At 38.4% G+C, this 25,995-nt stretch overlaps 1 protein-coding gene across 2 annotated transcripts; it reads left to right on the plus strand.

The window, feature by feature from the left end:
* The first annotated feature begins 1,146 nt into the window (after positions 1-1,146).
* Positions 1,147-25,995, plus strand: LOC127417768 (EGF-containing fibulin-like extracellular matrix protein 2). Of its 2 annotated transcripts, none has more exons than XM_051657981.1 (11): positions 1,147-1,332; positions 7,462-7,735; positions 7,937-7,985; positions 8,612-8,824; positions 9,556-9,678; positions 13,185-13,301; positions 14,076-14,195; positions 14,646-14,765; positions 14,904-15,030; positions 24,479-24,674; positions 25,086-25,995. In XM_051657981.1, the coding sequence occupies exons 2-11, from the start codon at positions 7,640-7,642 to the stop codon at positions 25,245-25,247; spliced, it is 1,323 nt and encodes a 440-aa protein (XP_051513941.1). In that variant the 5' UTR covers positions 1,147-1,332; positions 7,462-7,639; the 3' UTR covers positions 25,248-25,995. The 2 variants fall into 2 exon arrangements, with proteins under 2 accessions (XP_051513941.1, XP_051513940.1); XM_051657980.1 differs by lacking the exon at positions 1,147-1,332 and adding an exon at positions 1,581-1,825.

Here is a 25,995-nt window from a genome sequence, read left to right on the forward strand (position 1 = left end):
GACACAACTAAATTAGGTATAATGTATACTGATTTCTTATATGCATCTTTCAGCTTAGCCTTGTATATAAAGTGTGAATCAGTTTCTGAACATAAGCAATTATAACCCTCTAGATGTTAATATGCTCGCTATTCATCTCTATTACGTTCGTGAACACAGACATTTAATCCACAACCTCTTAAATCTGTGCTTTTAATGCTAAAATACCTTTTCCTATACAAGCTTAATATGCAGAGACAACCAGTGGCACCTGCAGCTGTACGGTTGTACACACTGTGTGTACCATGAGAGCTCTGACTGATCTGAGAAACATATTTTCTCAGAGTATTTCCACAATCATGACGTGTGTCTCGTATCCTTGTCGACTTTTTAAAATGAAAATTAACGACGCTTGATTCGTGAATATATTGTTCTTTTGAGCTGGTTCTTTTTAGTGAACTGGCCAAACGGCTTAGCAAAATGGTATGAATTGATTCACGATTCAGTTCAATTAGTTTGGACAGCTCAGTTAAGCACTAAATGATTGGAAATAGTGGATATTATCCTACAATCAATTGAAACATACTGTAGCTACTTTTTAGAGAGATCATTTTGAGAAACTTTAACTAGTGCTAAGTCAGCTTTTAGAAATGTTTTGTAGCAAAGAGTTACATGAATGCAACACATACTCAAGGAAATGTATAATGCTCCCTCCCCTCAAAGTCACCAGAACTTAATGCTTTGGTGTTGTTTAAAAAAAAAAAAAAAATTCTCCTGGTGGAGATTTCATTTGTTTCATTTGATTAAGCATCTGTTAAGCCCAACATAGCAACTTTTGCTCAACAAATGGCTTAAGTTTGGGGCGGGACTATTTGTTTTCTGATGCGGGAGCGTTTAGGAAGCCTGTTTGAATACAGTCATTATTTTTGCAATTCCGTGGTGACGCTAGTTAATCTTAGATTGACAGCCCTTTCCATGACTCTGCTGATGCTGTGAACTTATTACTGTAGAAACAAAAAAGTTAATAACCTGTACTTTAGTAAGAGTTTGTTAAGCAACAAGCCCGAGACTTCATCCAGTTTAAATATTTAGATGGCAAAAAAAGTGAACAACTTTTCCAAGTCAACATGTGTTATCCTCTCTTTTTCACTCTACCCTTGCCTCCTCTCTTTCTTTCTCTTTCTAGTTTGCTCTCTAATTTTTTTCTACATTCCACTAACTTCTCCTAAGCTATAAATATCTGGCTCAATGAGAGGAATAGAGAGCAAGAGCAGACTGAAAAAGATGGGAGAGATGAAGGGTGACTTGAGGTGGAGTGGAAAAAGAGAGAAAGAAAGTTGAATGCTGTGGGGGGTGAGTTTAAATGAAACCAGGTGGGGTCTGCCTTGGTGTGTGCGGGGGGCTGCTGCTTATGTGTATGAAGGGGGGTTGGTTGAATGTGTGGTGTTTGTGAATCTGTATGCTGTTTTTCTGTCGTAGAGCCGGACAGATTTGGAATTCTGGAATTTGGGCCGCAGACCAGGAATTTTCATCCTGGGGGGTCAGATTGGGGGGGGGGGTTCTGGGGGCGGAGGATAGCTGTGCAGGGGGCTGCATGGGGGTCGGAATGGGCTGTCCTTCTCTCCTCTCTTCCGTCTTTCCCTCCCTTGCATACATTCATATAGTCCAGCTGTCCGTCTCCACACTCACTTAATCAGGAGTGAGGATATAGAGAAGACGTGGTGCTACTGCACAAAAAGAAGAGAGAAGAGACACCACAAAGCCACCGGAAGAAAAGGAGAGAGAACTGATAGAAAAATTGAAGAACATAGCAAGAACAAACGTGCCTAAGCAAGAAGCCTGGCCTGTGAGTATAGCAAATAAAATTTAATATTGCACTCTAATGTAGTGTCATATTTTACCGTAATAGCTGTTGTTTGAGTGGGGTCTCTTGGCAATTGCATATATGGTCATCTAACTAAATCAGGCATGCCAGATTTGCAGCAAAAATGGGCTAAATTGAAGTTATGTCACAGACAGTGTGTGACAGAGAGTGAGGTAGAGGCAGAAACAGATAAAGGGCAGACTAAGGAAAATTTGGCCGATTTGCTCCAGGCTTCTTGAAGGGCTGCACACGTCACACTCACTCTCCTGCACTCTTCCAAACATCCACGACTACAGAGCCTACAGACACCACACTCCAGTCTATTGAGAGAACAATCAATCACATTATATAGCCTATTCCACGTCTCCTTGGTATGGGGTGCACATACATTCATTTCTTTTTCTTACCATTTATTACTCAACCATCATTATGGTTTTACACATCTCTACATGCGCTGAGACAGTCTGCAGTGTTGCAAAACTTTCCAATCTCTTTTCCAACCACTGTTTCACAACCAGATTAGTGCTATTCACTGTAAGTTGTTATTTGATCCCTGCAAACGCAAAAGGGTGTCTTTGTTTAGATAGTGTTTCTATTTTTAAAGACAAAACGCTGATTCACACATACTGCTGTCTGTTTATGTGAGCTGGTTTTCTTTGAAAGACTTTGCAGAATGGGAACATTATACACGTAGACCGAGTGCAGATTCTCAGAGGTTTCTGAGGACACGCAAAAGCTTGTGGAATTTGTGGTAACAGTTGTGTTTGCTTGAAAACGTTTTGGCCCCCTTTGGAAACACAGGTGCTGTAGCAAGAATGAAGGCACAATAAAATGACCCTATGACATCAGAGCAAAGAACACTGCTTTACTGTACTTACACAGGCCACTTCTATACCAAGTCGTTACATCATATTTGTTTATGTATTTTGCTAATTATTTAGTTGTATTATTTTATATGGCTGGATGCTGACTTGAGCATTCATTTAAAAGCAGAAATTGAGTGAACTGGTCCTAGTACAGACTTGGGCTCTCTGTTTTAGCTGCATTAGTGGAATTTGTTCACTATATTTGGTATTTGAAAATATGAAATCGTCATCTCTTGGCAGAGCTGTTGAGGCATGCGGCATGTAAATAGTGTGCACATGATAACTTAACCGGAAATGATCTTGTCTGTAATCACTTGCTTTGTTTCTGGTTTTGTAAAAGGTAAGAAAGTCTTCAGTGTCTGTATAACACAAACTATTGAGTCACAGAATAACAGCTGTTTTAATGGAATGATTGGTCTAAAAATACTTGGACATATTAGCCACACTTAGAATTGTATGAAAGTCACTGCATTAAATAACAACTTCAAATCCGTTGGCATTAATTTTATGGAAAGATATATGGTACACTAAGTACACCTTAAGTAATGCATTTCACTCAGTTTTACTTTGGACACTTTCTGTCCCATGTCCACATGTAATGAACTACACCTGTGGTTAATCAGCCAGGTCAGACACCAGTGTGAACTTGAGGATATCTGACTTCATACATCCACTAAAATGACCAGTTGTTTAAAAGTCATTGCAAAATGGCTAATAAAAGCTTAGGTAGTTCTGAGAAAAGGTCTAGCATAATTTGTTTTGCAGATGCTGCATATTTTGTTATCTATGCAATGAAATTCAGGCATTTAAAATGTGGATAAGTGTCCTAATACTCAGGAACACTACCAATATTATGATGCCTTACAGGCTGTTTGCATGTTGATATGGGCCATGTGAGTTATGACATTGCATAAAAAGTCCATTTAAATTCCATTTGAGTGGGTGGAAAGGACGTACATTTTATAAAATTATAAGTGCATTGATCAGCAAGGTATAAAACTGGAGACCTTGCACAATCACAAATATATAAGACAACATGTCAAGTTTAAAGTTTAATACCAAGCTGGGTAGACTGAGTTAACTGTGGACATAGCACTGGACTAGTGTGTGAGTGTGTGTGTGTGCGATTATAAGGGTGAGAGAGAAGTAGGAGGAGAGTGTTTGTCATTAAATGTATGTGGTCCCTGCGGCAGTGCGCCCATCAGGTCACAAATTAATTATTTGTGCTATTGGTGATTGTAAAATCACTCAGAGAAAGACACTGGACAAAAGTCACAGGACTACCAACCAAATGTTAAATGAACAGCTGTACCTTCAGCTCAATACTTCTAAATTGCTCCACACCAACAAATTAGTCTGCAGAAGTAGCCATACAATGACCTGGAAGGACATACCAACTCCAAAATAAACCTTTTAGGATATCATTGGACAGGGGGCTCAAACAAGTGCACACTGGATAAGAGGGGGTGTTTCCTGGGTATGTGATACTCTGGGAAACACAGCAATGGTCGGGTTGACCGTTATGGAGAGTGATTCCCACATCCTCTCCACTGGCATTCCAAAGGGTCAACTGCCACTCTGACAACATGGCAGATGATATTACCCACGCCTCCACACTGCCCAAACTCTGGCCAAGTGACTGGACCTAGCTCCCTGCTGGCCTCAAGTTTGTTTATGATGGTTGATTTCAGGTTTTCCCCAGTCCATATGCAACACCACAGGGACAGCCTGGTTCGAGATTTTGCGGAACGCTACTCAAATCAAAAGTAGCATGGAGGTCAGTCAAAAAGTGAGAGTAATTCAAACAGATGAGAGATTTGCAAGTGCATCTGTCTTTTCACAAGATTTAAGTGCATTTGTGTCTAAAGTGTTTCTTTTATGGTAGCTGCTGTAAGTCTTTTGAATAAATTCATGCGGTTTTGGCCAAAAATCACAACAATTCTATTTGGAGGTTGATGCAACTGGAGGAGAATGTGCAGGTTTGCAGTCACCCTGTGGCTTGCTGTTTGCCACGTTGAGTCAACATGACAATACTTTTAGTCTGGCCTCTCTGAACCCTCAAAGAAGTAGTGTTAGCGTCAAGTGGCATCTGGTTTTGTATTTCCAAAATGTTCCTGCAAACACACTGACGTAAATGTCAATGTACAGTATGTGTGCATTTATGAGCCAGTATTTTGCCTTAAGCAGAAACCTGTGAAAAACGTTTCACTCTCCTGGAAGTCAGAAATGTTTTATAAGAATTTCAATCTAATCTTTCAGTAATTCAGGTGTTCTTCCAGTGAGTCTTTAAAGAAAATACCTATTCAAATTAAACTCAGCAAAAAAAAAAGAAATGTCCCTTTTTTAGGACACTGTATTTTAAAGATAATTTTGTAAAAAAACAAATTACTTTACAGATCTTTATTGTAAAGGGTTTAAACAAGGTTTTCCATGCTTGTTCAATGAACCATAAACAATTAATGAACATGCACCTGTGGAATGGTCATTAAGACACTAACATCTTACAGACGGTAGGCAATTAAGGTCACAGTTATAAAAACTTAGGACACTAAAGAGACCTTTCTATTGACTCTGAAAAACACCAAAAGAAAGATGCCCAGGGTCCCTGCTCATCTGCGTGAACGTGCCTTAGGCATGCTGCATGGAGGCATGAGGACTGCAGATGTGGCCAGGGCAATAAATTTAAATGTCCAGGCGTGAGACGCCTAAGACAGCGTTACAGGGAGACAGGAAGGACAGCTGATCATCCTCGCAGCAGCAGACCACGTATAACAACATCTGCACAGGATCGGTACATCTGAATATCACACCTGCGGGACAGGTAGAGGATGGCAACAACAACTGCCCGAGTTACACCAGGAACACACAATCCCTCCATCAGTGCTCCGACTGTCCACAATAGGCTGAGAGAGGCTGGAATGAGGGCTTGTAGATCTGTTGTAAGGCAGGTCCTTACCAGGCATCACTGGCAACAACATCGCCTATGGGCACAAACCCACCTTTGCTGGACCAGACAGGACTGGCAAAAAGTGCTCTTCACTGACGAGTTGTGGTTTTGTCTCACCAGGGTTGATGGTCGGATTTGCATTTATCCTCAAATTAATGAGCGTTAAACCGAGGCCTGTACTCTGGAGCGGGATCGATTTGGAGGTGGAGGATCCGTCATGGTCTGGGGCGGTGTCATAGCATCATCGGACTGAGCTTGTTGTCATTGCAGGCAATCTCAATGCTGTGCGTTACAGGGAAGACATCCTCCTCCCTCATGTGGTACCCTTCCTGCAGGCTCATCCTGACATGACCCTCCAAGCATGACAATGCGATACTGCTCGTTCTGTGCATGATTTCCTGCAAGACAGGAATGTCAGTGTTCTGCCATGGCCAGCGAAGAGCCCGGATCTCAATGCCATTTAAGCACATCTGGGACCTTTTGGATCGGAGGGTGAGGGCTAGGGCCATTCCCCTCAGAAATGTCTGGGAACTTGCCTTGGTTGGCAAGAACTGGCAGTCTGGTGCAGTCCATGAGGAGGAGAGGCACTGCAGTACTTAATGCAGCTGGTGGCCACACCAGATACTGACTGTTACTTTTGATTTTGACCCCCCATGTTAGTCACATGTCTGTGAAACTTGTTCAGTTTGTGTATTAGTTGTTGAATCTTTTTATGTTCATACAAATATTTACACATTAAGTTTGCTGAAAATAAAAGCAGTTGAAAGTGAGAGGATGTTTCTTTTTTTGCTGAGTTTATAACCAAGACCTATTATAGTCTTTGCACTAAAACTTCTTAAGGCCTGTAGTGTTTGCGTTCTCACAAGGAACATTCTTTATATGTTCTCAAGTTTTACACTTTTTTTATCTCTCACATCATGCTTTCCACATCACAATCAGTGATTGATTACACAATAATTAGAAAATAACTGACAGGTTAAATTTCCCTTCCAGCCTACATGATTGCTCATGTTAACCATTCAAATATCTTAAGCGATTATAAGCCTTTGTCTTGTGACTCTCCACCACAATGTGAGAAAATTGCTATTTTAATACCACCACCAGGGGGAGTCTGGTTATCAAGCACACACTAAACGTTATAAAGTTAAAATGAACCACAAACAACTACCTTGAACACTGGTTATAATTCATTCATTTAATGCTACTAGTAACATTTGTGACCAAAATTTTACTTTTAGTTTGAAGGGTCTAATAAGAGTTGTTGGTGTGTTTTAAATGGAATTGTCAACTATAAACGATAATGCAGACTGTCTTGATTTTAACATGAAAATGTTTACATTGGTGGGGTAAATAGTCACATGAGCAGAGCCAATTAATTCCAGTTTGCCCATTTGAAAGGTGATGCGTCTCAAAATTCAATAAAATGAAATAAAACATGCTCTATTGGACATATCAGATTTGGAACATAACTTTTAAAGGGTCTATTATTAATGTATTATTCAAATTGATGTGGCCATATAAACCATGCTCACTGGACACATGTAAAAGATCACAATTGTAACGAGTGTAAAAAAACACATTATAAAATTGTAGATTTCAAAGTAGGCTATTGCTAAATTAAATGAAACAACGTAAAAGTCATAAAAATAAATAATGCAGTTTTTAATGATTTATCAGCTCCATTAAATATCAAATTATATTTGCAACTTTGAGTCTTATTGACCAACTAAGTAATTTTTAAGGTATCACATGTATATTTAAACTGAGAAGGTCTTCTCACCCTGTTTTTTTTCCCTCATTCACAGATTTCTCAGTGCAACGTCTTGTCAGCATCTAAACCAGAGACTCTCACTCTACCACTGTGTGTGCATGAGTGCATATGTGCTTGTGTGCATGTCTGTGTGAGTCCTTCTCTTTTGTCAACACTCCTGGAGGTGTTTATTTCTCTGTGCTCATAAGAGCCTGTTGAAGGTGTGTGTGAGGATGCGGCCTGGGTGTGTTCTGCTCTTTTGTATGTGTATCTCTGTGTTTCTCCACCATACCATTTCACAGCCACCCACAGAAACTGACACCTACACGGTAAGAAACGTTTCTCTCTCTCTCTCTCTTGCTCTCTCTCTCTCTCTCTCTTCCTAAATTAAAGGCAGCTGTGGTGTATGTAATATCCTCTCATTGTCTTATCTTGTTTATCTTAGAGGTCAATTTTAGTGCATAACAATGCATAATATACACATACTGTGGATAACTATGCACTAATTTGACTGTGTTGTTATTTTAAAGGAATGCACAGATGGGTATCATTGGGATCCACAGACCCAGCATTGCAAAGGTAAAACATACAGTAGGCTATGCATCTAACATCACCTAATTTCAGTGGTTTCAACCAGGGGTCCATTGAGAAGGCAAAACATAGAATTTACAGTCACATTTTACACACAACAAGATTGTATACACACTAACATAAGTTAGTTGACAATATTTAACATGAACTAATAATGAACCATACTTTTACAACATTTATCAATTGGTTTTAATTAATCAGCATCAGTTCATTGGTTAATGTTATTTTCTACATATACTTATTTATTAACATTTAAAATTGTATTCATTAACATTAATGCATTATGAACTTACAATTAACAATAGTAATTTATACATTTACATCAACCAACATTAATAAATGCTGTAAAATAATTGTTCATTGTTGGTTTATTGTACGTAATGCTTTGACTATTGTTAACATGTATCTTATTATGAAGTATAACAGAATTATAAAAAATTCTAAATATTCAAAATTATATGAATGAACATTATAATGATTTGTTAGCATTATTTCATGTAATAATATTTAAGATCTTAATGAAAGTTATTATAAACCAGTTGAAAACCCCTGAACTAAAACATCATCAAGAAACAGCATATATCATGTGTTCTACTTAAAATTTGTGTCCACAGATATAAATGAATGTGAGACAATCCCAGAGGCCTGTAAGGGGGAGATGAAGTGCTTCAACCACTATGGCGGTTACCTGTGCCTCCCTCGCTCTGCCTCAGTCATCCCTGCCCCTGATCCACCCAACCCGATCCACCCCGGCTTGGAGAACACAGTCAGCGAGCCATTCAATTCGTGTCCTTCAGGTTTTGAGCCCCAGGGAGACAGCTGCGTGGGTGAGCATGTGAAAATGTTTGGATGAGTGTGTTTTACGAACAGGTGTTAAAAATTTTATTTTGTCATCAATTACTCACCCTCAGTTTTTTCCAAACCCGTACAGCTTTCTTCTTTCCATGGAACACAAAAGGAGATGGGCAAAATGACAGTCTCAGACACCACTGAGTTTTACAGCATCTATTTTCCACACAATGAAAGTGAAAGACGACTGAGGCTCCTTTTGTGTTTCACAGAAAACGAAAAAAAGCCATATGGTCTTGGAACAACATTAGGGTGAGTAAATGATGACAGTTTATTGAAAGTTCTTGTATGCGGGTTGGAATGTTAGTTTTGACTTTCAACACTTTAATGATTCAGACAGAAACAGGTGGTTTTTTAGGGAAGTGGTCAGACAACTGTGATGGAGTCATGCTGAAGTCTTGGCAGGGGGCTGGTCTGGAGGGGGTCTCTAGATTTATTAAGGCTGAAACATCGCAGCTGTTGTCTACCATCAAGAGGAAGTGAACAGAGATAGCGTTACTCAGGACCGGCATGTAGACATGCAAAAAGTTAGCAAGGATTTATGAACGTCCCATGAGATGTGAAACAATAAATGTTCTTCTTGGCCTCAGAAACAACATTCCAAAGTCATGGTAGTCATGGTGCCACAACTGAGAAGATCAGGAAAGCACAAAGCTAAATCAGATTCTTGTCCAAAATCAATTTCCATGATTCTGTCTCACGAACACAGATGTGGATGAATGTGAACGGGACATTCACGACTGCCAGCCCAGTCAGCAGTGTTTCAATACAGAAGGCTCCTTCACATGCCAATGTCCAGACGGTTATCGCAAAGTGGGCACAGAATGCATTGGTGAGAAATCTGTCTGTTTTCTACTCTAGAGCTGTTTAGTAGCAACACCATATATATTTAATTGTATGTAATATATTAAATGTATGAGTGTTTCTAGGTTTCATCAGCTTTAGGTACTTTTACCACTGTGGACTTCTAGAAAGTAGTCTTGTTAAAACATTTTACACTCCAAGGTTATAGTAGTTTTGAATTTTTAATTGAGTTTTTAGTTCTATTTCATTTTCAATTTTTCACTCCAATTTAGTTTAGTTTTCGTTTTGTTTGTTAGCTCTTTGTTAGGTTTAGTTTATTTTTAGTTTTGTTTGTTAGTTATTTGTTAGTTTAGTTTTAGTTTTTCAGTACATTTAGTTTTTATTTTAGTTTTAGTATTTATATTAAGCGATATTGGAGAATGGGGAAAACAGGCATTTGTGTAATGTGGGTCATATATCTGGACTCCCCAATGTCCATTTTGTAGACAATATTATTGTGAGTGCCCTCCAAGTAGGGTTTCGCTTAGGGCCCCCATATCCATAGAAATGGCCCTACTGAAAGTACACTTATGCAATCAACTCGATTCTCTGCGACAGAAATGTAAACTGCGCTGGGTAGGAGAGGAGTTATTGTCAAATGGTAGTTTAATTATGTTACGTACGATAGTCAAAGAAAGAAAAGCCTCCATCTCCATCATCTACAGCTCACACTTCTTTGGAATGAGATCTACTTTTTCATGTTATTGCAATTTGCAGCAAGATCTACCATGCACAATATGTACATCGTCACAAAACTAATATTTCTGTAGTTGTAAGTGAAATTTGACAATTCTCAATACAGCTTTTCACAACAAACAATGACACTAAGTAATTTGTAATGTAAGAATTGTACTCAAATAATTAATCAAGACTACTAAACAGTCAGTAATAAAATAACAATACAGTAATGAATAGAAATAAATTAAAATAGAACAAAAAATACAAAATGAAGAAAACTTTAACTTTAATTAACATAATTAAATGTAAAACAAATCACAGATTGACAGGGTAAGACAGAACGAGTGAAAAGACTGTTATCTACCTGCTTTGCCTCTCTGGTAGTGATTCCCGTTCTGTTGCTGATGTTATGAGGTTTCAGGCCGTCTATTATCTCTGTCTAGTGGCATCTTCACGTTACGGTAATGGCAGTTTTAAGGGTTTAAAAACACACCGCAACAAAAACTAAATCTTATTTAAGATTATTTTTATTTTATTTTACTTTCAATTTTTCCAATTATGTTATTTATTATTTATTTTTTTAGTTTACGATTTTTTTTTCAATTAGTTTTAATTTTTGCTTATGATAATAACCTTGTTACACTCTAAATATATGTTTTAAATTTGTCTACCAGTAATATTTTACATTATATGTAGATGGATTACAGGAGATGACATTGTAATTTTTTTTTTCTGAAAGTCAAGACAATTTACAACACTGTCATTTCCAGTACATCTTAAATTCTGTATTGCGTTTAATATACTGTAATTCTGTGGTAGAAATGACAGTGACTATAATGAAATTTTAAAAGTTTTTAAAAAATAAAATGGCTAAAGGCTAATTTCATAGCTAACATTTTATGTATCCTAAATACACACAATTTAATAATATTTTCACACTTTTTACATAATTTGTCAAAATTATAGCTTGATTAGAAATGATGTCTAATAAAATTATTCTGCTCACCAGTGATACTTAACATGCTCTTTGACGATACTTTTGTCAAGTTTTATGTGACCTTCATACAACAAAAAGAAAAAAAGTGGAAATCTGTTAGTTTTAATAAAAATCAACGCTTGACATGAAATTGCCCGAAGTTGAAAAAGATACCCCCATATATATACTGTGTGTGTGTGTATGTGTGTGTGTGTGTGTGTGTGTGTGTGTGTGTGTGTGTTTATATATATATATACACTGGTGGCCAAAAGTTTGGAATAATGTACAGATTTTGCTCTTATGGAAAGTAAATGGAACTTTAATTCACAAAAGTGGCATTCAACTATAGTCAGCACATTACTGATGTAAAAAACAGCACCATCACTATTTGAAAAAAGTTATTTTTGATCAAATCTAGACAGGCTCCATTTCCAGCAGCCATCACTCCAACACCTTATCCTTGAGTAATCATGCTAAATTGCTAATTTGGTATTAGAAAATCAGTTGCCATTATATCAAACACAGTTGAAAGCTATTTGGTTCATTAAATGAAGCTTAACATTGTCTTTGTGTTTGTCTTTGAGTTGCCACAGTATGCAATAGACTGGCATGTCTCAAGGTCAATATTAGGTCAAAAATGGCAACAACAACAACAAAATAAAACCCCAGCTTTCTCTAGAAACTCGTCAGTCAATCATTGTTTTGAGGAATGAAGGCTATACAATGCTTGAAATTGCCAAAAAACTGAATATTTCATACAAAGGTGTACACTACAGTCTTCAAAGACAAAGGACAACTGGCTCTAACAAGGACAGAAAGAGATGTGGAAGGCCGGATGTACAATTAAACAAGAGGATTAGTACATCAGAGTCTCTAGTTTGAGAAACAGACACCTCACATGTCCTCAGCTGACAGCTTCATTGAATTCTACCCACTCAACACCAGTTTCATGTACAACAGTAAAGAGAAGACTCAGGGGTGCAGGCCTTATGGGAAGAATTGCAAAGAAAATGCCACTTTTGAAACCGAAAAAGAAAAGGTTAGATGGGCAAAGACGCACAGACATTGGACAACAGATAATTGGAAAAGAGTGTTATGGATCTTAAACCCATTGAGCTTTTGTGGGATCAGCTAGACTGTAAGGTGCGTGAGAAGTGCTCGACAAGACAGCCACATCTATGGCAAGTGCTACAGGAAGTGTGGGGTGAAATGTCACCTGAGTATCTGGACAAATTGACAGCTAGAATGTCAAGGATCTACAAAGCTGTCATTGCTGCACATGGAGGATTTTTTGATGAGAACTCTTTGAAGTAGTTTAAGAAGTTCTGAACATTTTTTTCAAATTGTAATAGTAATTTTTCACGCTATTAATATCCTGACTATACATTGTGATCAGCTGAATGCCACTTTGGTGAATAAAAGTACCAATTTCTTTCCATTAGAGCAAAATCTGTAAATTATTCCAAACTTTTGGCCACCAGTGTGTGTGTGTGTGTGTGTGTGTGTGTGTGTGTATGTATATATATATATATATATATATATATATATATATATATATATATATGCATATATTATAGGAAAAAAGCTTCTTCCTTTAAGATATACATTTTATTAGTTTGTGTGTTCCCTGGGAATCAAACCCATAACCTTGCCATTATGCTATGCCATGCTCTAGTAGCTGAGCAATAGGAAACACATACTGATATATAGATGTGGACCACTTAACTCTTAAGAGGAATGAGAAAGCATGGTGTTAGAAATTAGGATGGGGTACAATTTCAATACAAGAATATAAGAATGCATATGTGACCTCAGATTTTTTACATTTGATACTTTTTCAGACATTGACGAGTGCCGGTACCGCTACTGTCAACATCGCTGTGTTAATGTCCCTGGCTCATTCTCCTGCCAGTGTGAACCTGGTTTCCAGCTGGCTGCCAACAATCGTTCCTGTATCGGTAAGCCAACCCACACGGTTACTCCCACGCCCCGTTTTGCCATACCCTGAATCATAGGCCAACCCACCACACACACACACACACACACACACACACACACACACACACACACACACACACAAGCACTCAGAATCCAAGCCCATGTTTTTAGTACAATTACATCCTACACCTAATTTACTTTGAGTAAAAGCCAAAACCAGTAAAAGAGCACTTTGTGTTCGACGCACAAGCAGGAAGGGAGAAGTTAATACTGTTACAAAATATGAGGAATAATTTAAACTGAATGCCGCCATTAGGATATTTCTGAATCAACAGAAGTGTTACATTTTTTAAATGTTCAAATACATTCTCCTATCACTTCTTCATATGCAGAGAGAACTGTAAGTAAGTCATTTAAAGGTTGATTTTCTGAATAGTGTACAAACTGTAGCTCTGAGGTGCTATGAAAACATTGCTCTGTAAGTTTAGGAAACCTGACCAGCCCGGCAGCAACATTGATTTAACCAATGGACTGAGATTGAGGCGGGACTGTCTGTTGTTCAGGAAACCTGTTTAAAAACATTTATTACTTTTGCAGTTCCTTTTGGTGGATTTAGTGGAGCGGAAACTACACACTTCAGTGTTTGCCAAAAAATGGATAATACAGCTCAAAAAGGATTTATTGAACATGGTTTTCTGATTCTCAATTTATTTACAGTAACTTTTCAGTGGCTGTCTTACACAGAATATTTTGACATGTAATCCCATCTGCTGTGTCATTTTGCTTGAGCTCAGATGTTGATGAGTGTGGCATGGGGGCCCCCTGCAGTCAGAGGTGTTATAACACGTATGGGACGTTCCTCTGTCGTTGTGAGCAGGGTTATGAGCTGGGGCCAGATGGCTTTGCTTGCAATGGTAAGGTGGGAGCAGACACAAACATGAAAAACTTGAATTTGAAAATACAAAAATAAAAGTACATGGCTCAACCAGAAATGTGACCCAGGGCCAGTGTAAGAGTTTCGGGCCAGCTGACAGACAGAACTGTCATTTAAATAAATTATTTGTAGTAATTGTGTTTTGTAAAGAAAACTTAATTATAAATAAAGAATATAAATACTGTTTATTTTCAGTATATTTTATGTAACTAAAAATAATATGTATAACTTTGTGGTGGGACCAGTGAAATGTTTTCAGGGTAGATAAAATTGAGCAATTTTAATGGCAAGCAGAAAAAAATCCTGATTGTTAAGCCCTAATTTACTGTATATACACAGTACATACAACTTACAACTGGAGCTACTGACAAGTTCAAATTGTTACTATTTATTCTTTACTACAATATTCCCTCCCTCGATTTGTTTTCAGACATAGATGAGTGCAGCTACTCCAGTTACCTGTGCCAGTATCAGTGTGTAAATGAGCATGGCAAATTCTCCTGTATCTGTCCTGATGGCTATCAGCTCCTGGGCACACGTCTCTGCCAAGGTTTTCCTCAATTCAATGCACTCTTACGGACACACTATATTCTTCAGCTTCCCGATACACTGAGAAGAAAAATCAGAGACATTCTCTCCCTGTTGACTGATTGATTAAATTGCTATCTGTGTTTTACTCTAAAACTAGACATAAACGAATGTGAGACTGGAACTCAAGAGTGCTCTGATGGACAAACTTGTGTGAACATTCATGGAGGCCATAAATGTGTCAACTCCAAAAGCTGTCAGGAACCCTATGTGCAAGTGTCCGACAAGTAAGTAAACAATTTGGAAATACCGCAAGCACTTGCAGTCTGTTCCAATCACACACTCTTATGCACTGGAACTTCTGAGATATTTTATCCTCCATTAAATGTCTATAATTCAAATCACTGTTCATCAATAGTCTTTTTGTGGCATACCTGACACGGTTTCTGAAATGGCTAAATCAGCATTTTAAGAGTGTTTGAAAATTGTATTGGTTCAGTTTGGTTCAGATAAGTTCAGATGAATTCAATCAAATTCCATATAACTCAATTCAGTTCATTTCGGTTCAGTTCAAGTCAGTCAAAATCCATCCTATAAAATGTTATAGCTTCAGTTCAGATAAATTACATTCAAGGAAATTCAATTGAGTTTGGTTCAGTTAAGTTCAATTCAATACAATACCATTAAATTCAGTCAAATTCAATCAAGTCCTGTAAAATGTTATCAGTTTGGTTCAGATAAGTTCAATTCAGTTCCGTACAATTAAATTCAATTCTGTTCAGTCGAAATCAGTCGTCCTGTCAAATTTGATTGGTTCAGTTCAGATAAGTTAAATTCACTTCAATACAGTTGAGCCCTGCAGTTCAGTTCAGTTAAATTCAGTCAAAAATCAGTTCAGTTAAATTCAAAACAGTCAAGCAATTCAATTCAATTCCGTTCAGTTCAATTCAATTCAGTTCTGTGCAGTCAAAATGCAACCTGGTCTCATAGTGAAAATGTTACTCTATGTACATTTTTGCAAAACTTGTTAAATGTGTCTCCAGGTACAATTCCCTGCAACTGTGTGTTTTATACACTTTCACTCAAGTCATGACTTTAATGGCTGATTATGACTTTATAAATACGTATTTTTCTCTCTATTACTCAGACCCTGCTATTTTATGATATTCACACACTTTTACTCAAAAAATTCTTTTGAAAAAACAATACATTTTAATGTTTTTATTACATCTCACCTACATATATACACTGCTGGGTACACACATAATCCGTGAGCGTGGCGTGAGCGGTGCGTTTTTGTTTCGCACCCATATTAACAGATTACACCGTTCCCACTGCAAGCGTGATGCCGGTTCACACATCCTCCGTGAGCGTAGCGTGAGCGGCGCGTTTCCATTTCGGCGCCCATATTAACAGATCACACCGTTTACACTGCAAACGTGAGTCACGAGGTAACGCATCCCAGAAGCATCCCAGATGCAGCAGTGAGTGGATAGTTTCGCCGTTGAGCCTATTTATGCTGCGCGGCTCACGCTAAGCTCAGCGGTTCTGGATGCAGTACAACACTAAAATAATCAGGAGATTACTGAAAAGACACAAAAGCAAATCAAAATTATTCAAACTGAACCTATAGTACACTACAATTTATATGTCTGCATGCAAGTAAACTCAATAAAATAACTTCATAAAGGAAAGAATTAATAAACTGCCAGACCTTTGCCATTCTGTGTATGTAGTGTACAGTTTAGACACAACATTAACCAATCACAACCAAGTGTGCTGATAAAGATGAAGTGCAGGTGACTGCCCGCTGTTGTTCTTGAAGCAGCAATAACCTCAACTTATTATGACATTATTAAAGAAACAAATTGGCATAGGACCCCATAGATAACTTTATTTTCTGCGCAGATGCGCTGCTTTTTCTCGCGGAAGAGACACGGCCAATGTCTCTCGTGCCGCTCGCTCATGGGGGGATGTGTGAACCCGGCGTCCTCCATGAGTGGGGTGTGAGCACGCGGTCAGGTTGGACTTTCACATTGGATGCGTCTCTTCTGCGATACACAGCTGCGGCTCTGTGCAGAAAATAAAGATATCTCTGGGTTCCTACACTTATCTTTAATAAGGCCATAACGTATTTTTTGAGAGGGGGTAATTGATTAGGCAACTATAACAATTTGGTCTTCATTAAATCATTTGTACATGAGTAGGAGGACAACATTTACACCACAGTGATAACTAATTTACAAATATACCCCAGCCCACACAGTATTGGGTCTTTTATCATCTGCATTTAGTCCGAAAAAAAACTGTGTTCCTGTGTCGAGAGTTTGCATCCAGCCCGACAGCCTATAAATAATTAAATAAGTAATAACATTAAAATAACGCTTTTTTGAGAAAAAAAAAACACCTGAAAAAATGTGTAATGTAGACTATATTGTACAACACGAAGGTATACTGTAAATTAAAACATTAACTTACCTGCACAAATCTGCTGAAGCTACTGTATCCCACACCTATTATTTTGCTACTAAATCCTTCTATAATAAATGCTGAAGGTTGTACAGCACTTTATAATTCTCAGCCTCCACAATCAGTCGAGTCTCGTCCATTGTTGTGGCCATGCAAATCCGAATGAGGTAAATTGTTGCTTCAACGAAAATGGAAGTCACGTCATGTGCATTTGTTTATGTTTAGGGTACAACTGGTCTGAAGGCTCCATGGGGTAAAAGGCTCCATTGATTTTATTTACTCCCAAAACACTAAATAGCAACAAAAACCATCACAGTACTTCCCTAAACACCAGTTTGTCACCATGCACTTCAAAATTTTCCTGATCCATGAGATCTTTGGGTGTAATGTCTAAAGGTTGATTTTGAGGCAATTTGATCTAATTTTGTAAAATGTTGCAAATGTATGTAGCTAATGAAAATCCCAAAAAATTAACACATTTATTTGAGACAAAATACTTATTTATTATTTACAGTTTTGTTTAAGGTGATTAAATCAAACATTTTCAATAACTGTCCAGTAATTGAAAGGATAGTATTTGGGGTAAAAAGCCCCCCTGTTGCAGGGGCTAAAGGCTCCTATCAAAGGTGCATTCAGTAATTTGGGGCTAATTTAAAAAGTTTTTTGTGTTTTTGTGAAGAGTGATCTGAATGGTGTACACTCACAAGATGAATACTGCCCTCATAATAGTTTTCTATAAAAAGTGTTTTTATTATACATGGTGCGGGTCACCCCTTCAATGTGTTTCATCATGTTGAAATGACATGGTCCGCTGTGTTTCACTAAACATTGAAGAAAATCCTCGCGCTCATTGGCAGCCACCTATGTATAGATACGCTGGCTATGAATGGCTATGCTTAGCGCAGTGTTGTTTGGTGATGCGAAGAGCTAAAGAAAACAATGGAACATATTTATTATCGTGCTTTAGAAGCAGATACAACAGGAGATTCAGTAGCTGTTCTGCCGAAGAAGCAAAAAAGGACCAAAGCAAGAAGACAGAAAGACAGAAAAAACTAGAGTAAACATTGGTACGGCATACACAAGGTAGAAAGATTTGATGACGGAGTAGTGATGCCAATGTTGCTTCTCTTTTGTTAGACAGGTAAGACATTATTAATTGTTTAGACCACTCTCTAAATAGTATCAGTTTAATTTACAGAAAACTCCTACAAGTTTCCCTCAAACTTTTTAAAATGATGTGTGTAGTGAACGTATGTTAATAATGGACAATTCTCAGTGGTGTTTACAAATGCAACCGGAAAGCAACGAGTAATTTTATTTTCTTTGTTATCACGTGTATAGTAAGGGGGGCCCATCTACATCCACCTCTACGAAAGGGCATACGTCCTTATTCGTTCAGCAGCTTGGCACAGCGATTGTTGTGGATTTTGAGTAAACCATGACGTTTGTTTGTTTGGAAACAAAACAAGTTCTTCAAATACAGTTTTCATGGACATGCTAAATTTGATCATAAAACAATTCTAATCTTTCCTTTACCTTGACATTCCGTATCACTAGATAATTGAGGTTTATTTCACACCAAGCAGTTCTCTAATAAAGATAATTATTGTCTTTAGAAATAACGTGAAATATAGACAGTCTCCAAAGATTATTGATATGAGGGACAATAATAATCTGTCCTTAACTGTAGAAGTCTGTTCGCTTGAAAGCTGATGTTTGTTTTTAGGCAAAGCAATTATATTATAGTAGTAATAAATAACTTTAGAAATTACCTCAAACTCCGACATTTTCCAGGTGCAAATGATATTCAAGAGCTGTCTGCGGCAGCAGAGACGATCATGCTGATCCACGTCGATAGATGGCAGTACAGCGTCTAACATCACTGCCGTATCAGTACTGAAAGTACACGGAGAAGAGCAATGCTAATGCTAGCTAGAGAACTACTGAATGCCCCTTTAAACACATTGATTTTCTTAAGTGAGGGGAATAGATTTGATGTGAAAAATGTTCAAAGTGGGCTCACATTGACTCATCCAATCATAATAGAGATTAATTTGTTTTTAGAATACTTGAGATGTAATAAAATGTCAAATGTGTTTGAAATTAACAGGAAATGGTTGACTTTTTCTGAAGTAGTAATTTTGAGTAAGCATCATCTTAATTTGTTAATCAAAAAAGCATCTGTCTCAAAATTATTTGCATTAGTTGACAAATTGTGCCATATAACTATTGCCCCGGTATCAACACGATAGCACTTAAAATCTCCTACGGGCCTTTTAACCCAAGGGTGGGGTAAAAGGCTCCCTCACCACCTTTTTTTTTTCAAACTGAAATTTAATCTAAGCAACTTTACATTATTTTTTTCTTTTCACACAAATTATGTTGCTCCATCAATAGTCAATATTTAAAAAAAATATATATTTTTTTTACCTTGATGCATTTTGCGACCAGAAAAAAGCTAAATTTCCTTAAAGGTGCAGTATGTAACAATTTTCATGTAATATTTGCCTTTTTCTTTTTTTTTTTTTTTTTTTTTTTTGCCAATGTGTGAACGGCTTGTAACACAACTTAAAAAATGAGTCCTTCCCAGACTTCCTAGGTTGCCTATTATAGCCTGTAGACTGATTTTCATGTGAAGTGAATGGGTCGGTTTTGCAGGGAAAATCCATAGGATGTGACATTTATGCGCGCTGCTGAGAGGCTTCTACTGAATTCCGTCTGGCTAAGCGGGAACGTGATTGTGGTTGAGCAAAAACTAGAGTGAACATCGGCAGGGCATTTGATTCCTGGAGGGACCTTTGTTTGGTTTTGGGGATCAAAACCGACCCTGAATTGGCGTTCTACTTATTAGACAAGTAAGCTTACATAACTGCAAAGCATGTGAAATATAGTGCCATAAGGATTGATCTGTGTAATTTTAGCTAACTTGATCTTGCCTGCTAACGCTGACGAATTGCAAGCTACCTTGCTTCATAACTTTCAAATAATTTCAACGATCTTCTCTTGATACTAAAAGTCAGGTATACAGGATTCATTTAAGCAAATACGCTGGTTTCTTGATCGTAGTGCCACATAACAGTGCAGTGCAACAGTAAACTGTCTGGTATAGTTCGGTAGTATGTAGCTGTATGTGTGTATCAGTATGCTATGTTAGCTGATAAGTAGTTTTAGTTTAGTCTCAAAGTTTGTAGTAAAACAATCAGAACTGTGTAATTTTAATTATGCTACTTCATCTGTCAGCATGATGCCAGTGAATCACGTTCAGTCTCTTTGTACGTTACGTCATTGTTTTGGCCGATGCTCGCTCGCGTCCCTATGGAGTGTGTGCACGAGCAACAGGTAGCTGGCTGCAGTTCACTTAACGGCCACAGGTGTCATTAATAACAAGGGTTTCTGAATCTTACATACTGCACCTTTAAGGGGTGCCTTTAGCCCCGTGGTACCCTATCAGGCGAACTTGGTCGTGATCGGTTAATGTAGTAAAGCCCATACATCCCTATACATAAACAGGCAAAACAATGCGGTTTATTTATTCATTCATTTTAGTTAATTTGTGTTTGTTTGTATGCAGATTGTAGGTTCGGCTTAAATAATTTTCATTTGCTTTGGGTTATTTTCTATAATCTCCTGATTCTTTTTATTTTAATTTTCTACACCCAGAGCCGCTGAGTCCAGCGTAAGCCGTGCGGCAAAAATAGGCTCAACGTTGAAACTATCCGCTTACTGCCGCGTCACCTCGAGACTCATGCTTGCAGTGTAAACAGTGTCATCTGTTAATATGAGCACCGAAACGAACCCGTGCCGCTCCCCACACGGGAGGATGTGTAAACCCGATATACGGACAGCTTGCGCGGTAGCTCACCTGACAGGGCGTTGGGCTGTCAAGTCTGAGGAACGTGGTTCAAGTTCAAGTGATGACACGCGTCAATACAAAGTCATGAAAGCAACACGAAATGAGGTTTTTACTTCAGAATTTGCATTATAAAACACTAATGGTTAGATTTAGGCGTTGATAAGGTAATGCATGTCTTTTTTTTTTTTTTTTAACTTATCATATATATTTTAAAACACTATTGGTTAGGTTCAGGCAAAAGTTTTAGGTTAGGGAGGTATGTTTTTAAAAATAATAATAATATAAAATTCACCTTAAAACCTCGTCTGAATTCGACACCATTTTACTTGCTTTTGGCGCCCCCAGCTGGACATTTCACTGGAAACCTGCAGACAAACGTGATAGCACATTCATTTTGAATTGCAAACATTTTGTCATGTTCACGTGAATTTCATGAGACCAGGCTGTCAAAATCAGTCATCCTGTTTAAGTTTATCGGTTCAGTTCATTATAAGTTCAATTCTGTTCAGTTTAATTCAATTACATTCAGTCAAAATCAGTCAAGTCCTGTCATTTTTTTGGGTTCAGTTTGATTCAGTTAAGTTCAGTTTAACTGAATTCCTTTCAGTTCAGTCAAAATCAGTCAAGTCCTGTAAAATTTTATCAGTTCATTTCAGATAAACTGAATTAAATCCAGTCAAGTCTGTAAGATTGTATCAGTTCGGTTCAGATAAGTTTAATTCAGTTGAATTCAATTCAGTTCTGTTCAGTTCTATTCAGTTCAGTTCAGTCAAAATCTGTCAAGTCCTGTCAAATTGTATCGGTTCAGTTGAGATAAGTTCAAATCAATTCAGTTCAATCAATTCCTGTCAAATTGTATCCATTCAGTTCAGTTTAATTCAGTTCAGTTAATTCAATTCAGTAAAGACCTGTAAAATTGTTTTAGCTTGGTTCAGATAAGTTCAATTAAATTCAGTGCAATACAATTTAATTTAATTCAATTAAATCAAAATCAGTCAAGTTCTGTCAAAGCAGTCCAGTTTAGATAGCTAAAATTCAATTTCAATTCAATACAGTGACTCTATTGCACTAACTGTATGTAGCACCTGCCACACAGGCTATTTGCACTCAGATAGTCTGGTGGAAACACAGAAATAAAGACAAACTGCATCCTCAAGTGGTGCTGCAATGGTGAAGCGTGTAAAGATGGTATGAATGTGTTTTATTTTATTTTTTGGGGGGCGGAAGGACCTGGGTTTGATTCCCCCCTTTGTCCCACTTTTCCCCATCCTGTTTCCTGTCTCCATTCTTAATACACTGCTCAAAAAAATTAAGGGAACACTTAAATCACACATCAGATCTCGATGAACGAAATATATTGAAGATTAAAATCTTTACTGTACATTGTATAATTCGTTGAGAACAAAATAACGTAACAACGGTCAATGGAAACCAAAATCACCAACCGACTGAGGGCTGGATTCAAACTCACACCGAAAATCAAAGTAAACAATTGAAATCACAGGCTGTTCCAACTTGCTTGAATTTCATCTCGGCAACTCATAATGTGACTCAGTACTGTGTATGGCCCCCACATGCTTGTAGGCACTCCCGACAACATCTGGGCATGCTCCTGATGAGACGGCGGATGGTGTCTTGGGGGATCTCCTCCCAGACCTGGATCAGGGCATCAGTGAGCTCCTGGACAGTCTGTGGTGCTACTTGGTGGCATTGGATGCATCGATACATAGCTTCCCAAAGGTTTTCAGTTGGATTTAGGTCTGGGGAACATGAGGGCCAGTCAACGGCATCAATGCCTTCGTCATCCAGGAACTGTCTACACACTGGCCACATGAAGCCGGGCATTGTTCTGCACCAGGAGGAACCCAGGGCCCACTGCACCAGCGTAAGGTCTGATGATGGGTCTGAGGATTTCATCCCGGTACCTAACAGCAGTCAGGGTACCGTTGGCTAGCACATGGAGGTCTGTGCGACCCTCCAAGGATATGCCTCCGCAGACCATCACTGACCCACCGCCAAACCGGTCATGCTGGATGATGTTGCAGGCAGCATAATGTTCACCACGGCGTCTCCAGACTCTTTCACGTCTGTCACGTGCTCAGTGTGAACCTGCTCTCATCTGTGAAGAGAACAGGGCTCCAATGGCGGACCTGCCAATTCTGGTGTTCTCTGGTGAATGCCAATCGAGCTGCATGGTGCTGGGCTGTGAGCACAGGTCCCACTAGAGGAAGTCGGGCCCTCATGCCACCCTCATGGTGTCTGTTTCTGACAGTTTGGTCAGAAACATGCACACCAGTAGCCCACTGGAGGTCATTTTGTAGGGCTCTGGCAGTGCTCCTCCTGTTCCTCCTCGCACAACGGAGCAGATACCGGTCCTGCTGCTGGGTTGATGCCCTTTTACGGCCCTGTCCAGCTCTCCTCGTGTAATGGCCCGTCTCTTGGTATCTCCTCCATACTCTTGAGACTGTACTGGGAGACACAGAAAACCTTCTTGTGACGGCCCGTATGGATATGCCATCCTGGAGGAGCTAGACTACCTGTGCAACCTGAATGGGCTGCAGGTACTGCCTCATGCTACCAGTAGTGACAAGGACACTAGCAAAATGCAAAACTAGAGAAGAATCAATCAGGAAAGATAAGTAGAGAGCAATTGTCTGTGGCCACCACCTGCAAAACCATCCCTTTTTGGGGGTTGTCTTGCTTTTGCCTCACCAGTGCACCTGTTATCACTTTCATTTGCACCAAAACAGGTGACATTGATTCACAATCGCTTAGGCTTCCTAAATGGACAGATTGATATCCCTGAAGTTTAATTGACTTGGTGTTATACTGTGATAATTACGTGTTCCCTTAATTTTTTTGAGCAGTGTATTACATTTAATACTACTTTTAATAATAAATACAAATGTATACAAAGGTGGATTTCCTTGCAGTGATTTGGTCACGGTGATTATAGCCAGAATAGTCAATATTATAGTAACCATGTTTATTTTTGCCGAAGCAACAGTTTTAATGCAATGATGGTGTTACTACAGTAATAAGGTGTAAATATAGTAACCATGTTTAATTTTGTGGTTACCATGATTTTACTACAAAATACCATGATGATACTATGGTTACTTTAGTAAAACTATTATTTTTTTAAGGTAAGATTACGGTTAGGTCTAGGGGTAGGGGTGGGTCTTGCATGTCTGTGGGACTCTAAATAAACACAATAAACACACTGTTATTTAATTAGGAGTGCAAATAGTATCTGCCAAGAAGATGCTTTTTTTTTTTTTTTTGCTATTTAGAGAACACTTAGTGTAAATAGCATCTATCGCTATTTGCACATAGCACAAATAGTCTCTGACAAAATGTTATTCTTTTCAAAAGTCTTTTCAAACTGATGTAATTCTCCCTCTTCACTGTAGTCGTTGTATGTGTCCTGTCACAAAGCCTGGCTGTCAAGACCTGCCGTTTTCCATAGTGCATCGCTACATGAGCATCACCTCAGAGCGCTCTGTCCCATCAGATATCTTTCAGATCCAGGCCACCAGCATCTACCCTGGAGCCTATAACACCTTCCGCATCCGCTCTGGAGATGACAATGGAGACTTCTACATCAGGGTATGATAAATATATTTAATCGATTGTTCATATTCTGAACAAATACCTTAATTACATACTATTATACTGAGCACTGCTATGCAGATTAGTAGTTTTTTGTTTGAGAATTTCAGTCTACTTCTTAAAAAATGGGCTGTAAACATCTCACGGCAATTTGTTGGATAGCTGATTAAAGAATGCGTGACAGAGAACAAGCAAGCACTGTTGTTTTGGACAGAGGAGATTGCCAGGATAAATTACAGTAATTAATGCCCATTTAATGCTAAATAAGTCACAGTACTCTGTCTGTCAAATCAAGAAGATTCATGATTACTGCCATCCAGACTGGTAAACTTGTGAAATAGCTTCAATCTCCTCCTATCAGAGCAGAGTTTTGGAATGATCTTGTGCCTTTTACGTGTCTTTCCTCAGCAAATCAACAACATCAGTGCCATGCTTGTTCTTGCCCGAACCGTAAATGGCCCCAGAGAGTATGTGCTGGATCTGGAGATGGTTTCCATCAACCCCCTCATGAACTACCACACCAGTTCTGCTCTGCGCTTAACCATCTACGTGGGGCCTTATGCTTTTTAACGGAGAGAGATATAGAGGTGGCTAGAGAGGGAAAAAGAGGTTAAGGGGTGGAAGCACTGATTGATTTATCCAACAAGGAGGGGTTATGAGCTGGATATACTGGCTCTGTAAGATTGTATAGAGGTCTCATGAGAGATGTACTAATCTATACAACTATTACATCATGAATAATAAAAAGGGGTATTAGAGACAGGCACTATATTTTAAAGACAAATTGTCTTAACCAACTTACTATATTGTGTCATATGGAACTTACCAGCTGCACTATGACTCCAAACCTGCTGTATGACCTATGTTGCTTATGTCTTTTGCCACTCTTCCATTGTTGTTAATGTTGTTGTTTTTTTAAATAGCCTCTTTCTCAGGATAAGGGGTGCAGCTATTGTCCCAAAGCAGATTCTTTCCATTGGTTTGCTCTTCCATTGCAGAATTCAGCAATACTAGTTAATCCATCCAATTGAAATAGTTGTAGCAATAACAACATCAAGGCACTAAGACTGTATACATACATCCGTGTATGTTTGTAGTGTTAAGTCTAAGTCTGTTAATTTTTCCACTATCTAGATTCCATCCTTGAGTATTTGTTTTTATTCATTGTTGTTATTCAGTAACCACTCATTCATTCCAACTCTCTACCCCCACCATCATCAATAATGCTCACATTACTTTGTGTTGTTTTTGTTTTATACCACGTTGCCAATGTTGTATTTTCAAACCTGGATTTATTACTGTAATAAATTTGATAAGA

This window comes from Myxocyprinus asiaticus, chromosome 27 (genome assembly GCF_019703515.2).
Source record: "Myxocyprinus asiaticus isolate MX2 ecotype Aquarium Trade chromosome 27, UBuf_Myxa_2, whole genome shotgun sequence".
Taxonomy (NCBI): domain Eukaryota; kingdom Metazoa; phylum Chordata; class Actinopteri; order Cypriniformes; family Catostomidae; genus Myxocyprinus; species Myxocyprinus asiaticus.

Excerpts from the sequence above, each read along its gene's own strand:
- LOC127417768 (XM_051657981.1), top strand. The coding sequence starts at position 7,640 with ATGCGGCCTGGGTGTGTTCTGCTCTTTTGTATGTGTATCTCTGTGTTT. Across the intron at positions 13,302-14,075 it reads CAACAATCGTTCCTGTATCG|ATGTTGATGAGTGTGGCATG; the intron begins GTAAGCCAACCC and ends GCTTGAGCTCAG. Across the intron at positions 14,766-14,903 it reads GGGCACACGTCTCTGCCAAG|ACATAAACGAATGTGAGACT; the intron begins GTTTTCCTCAAT and ends CTCTAAAACTAG.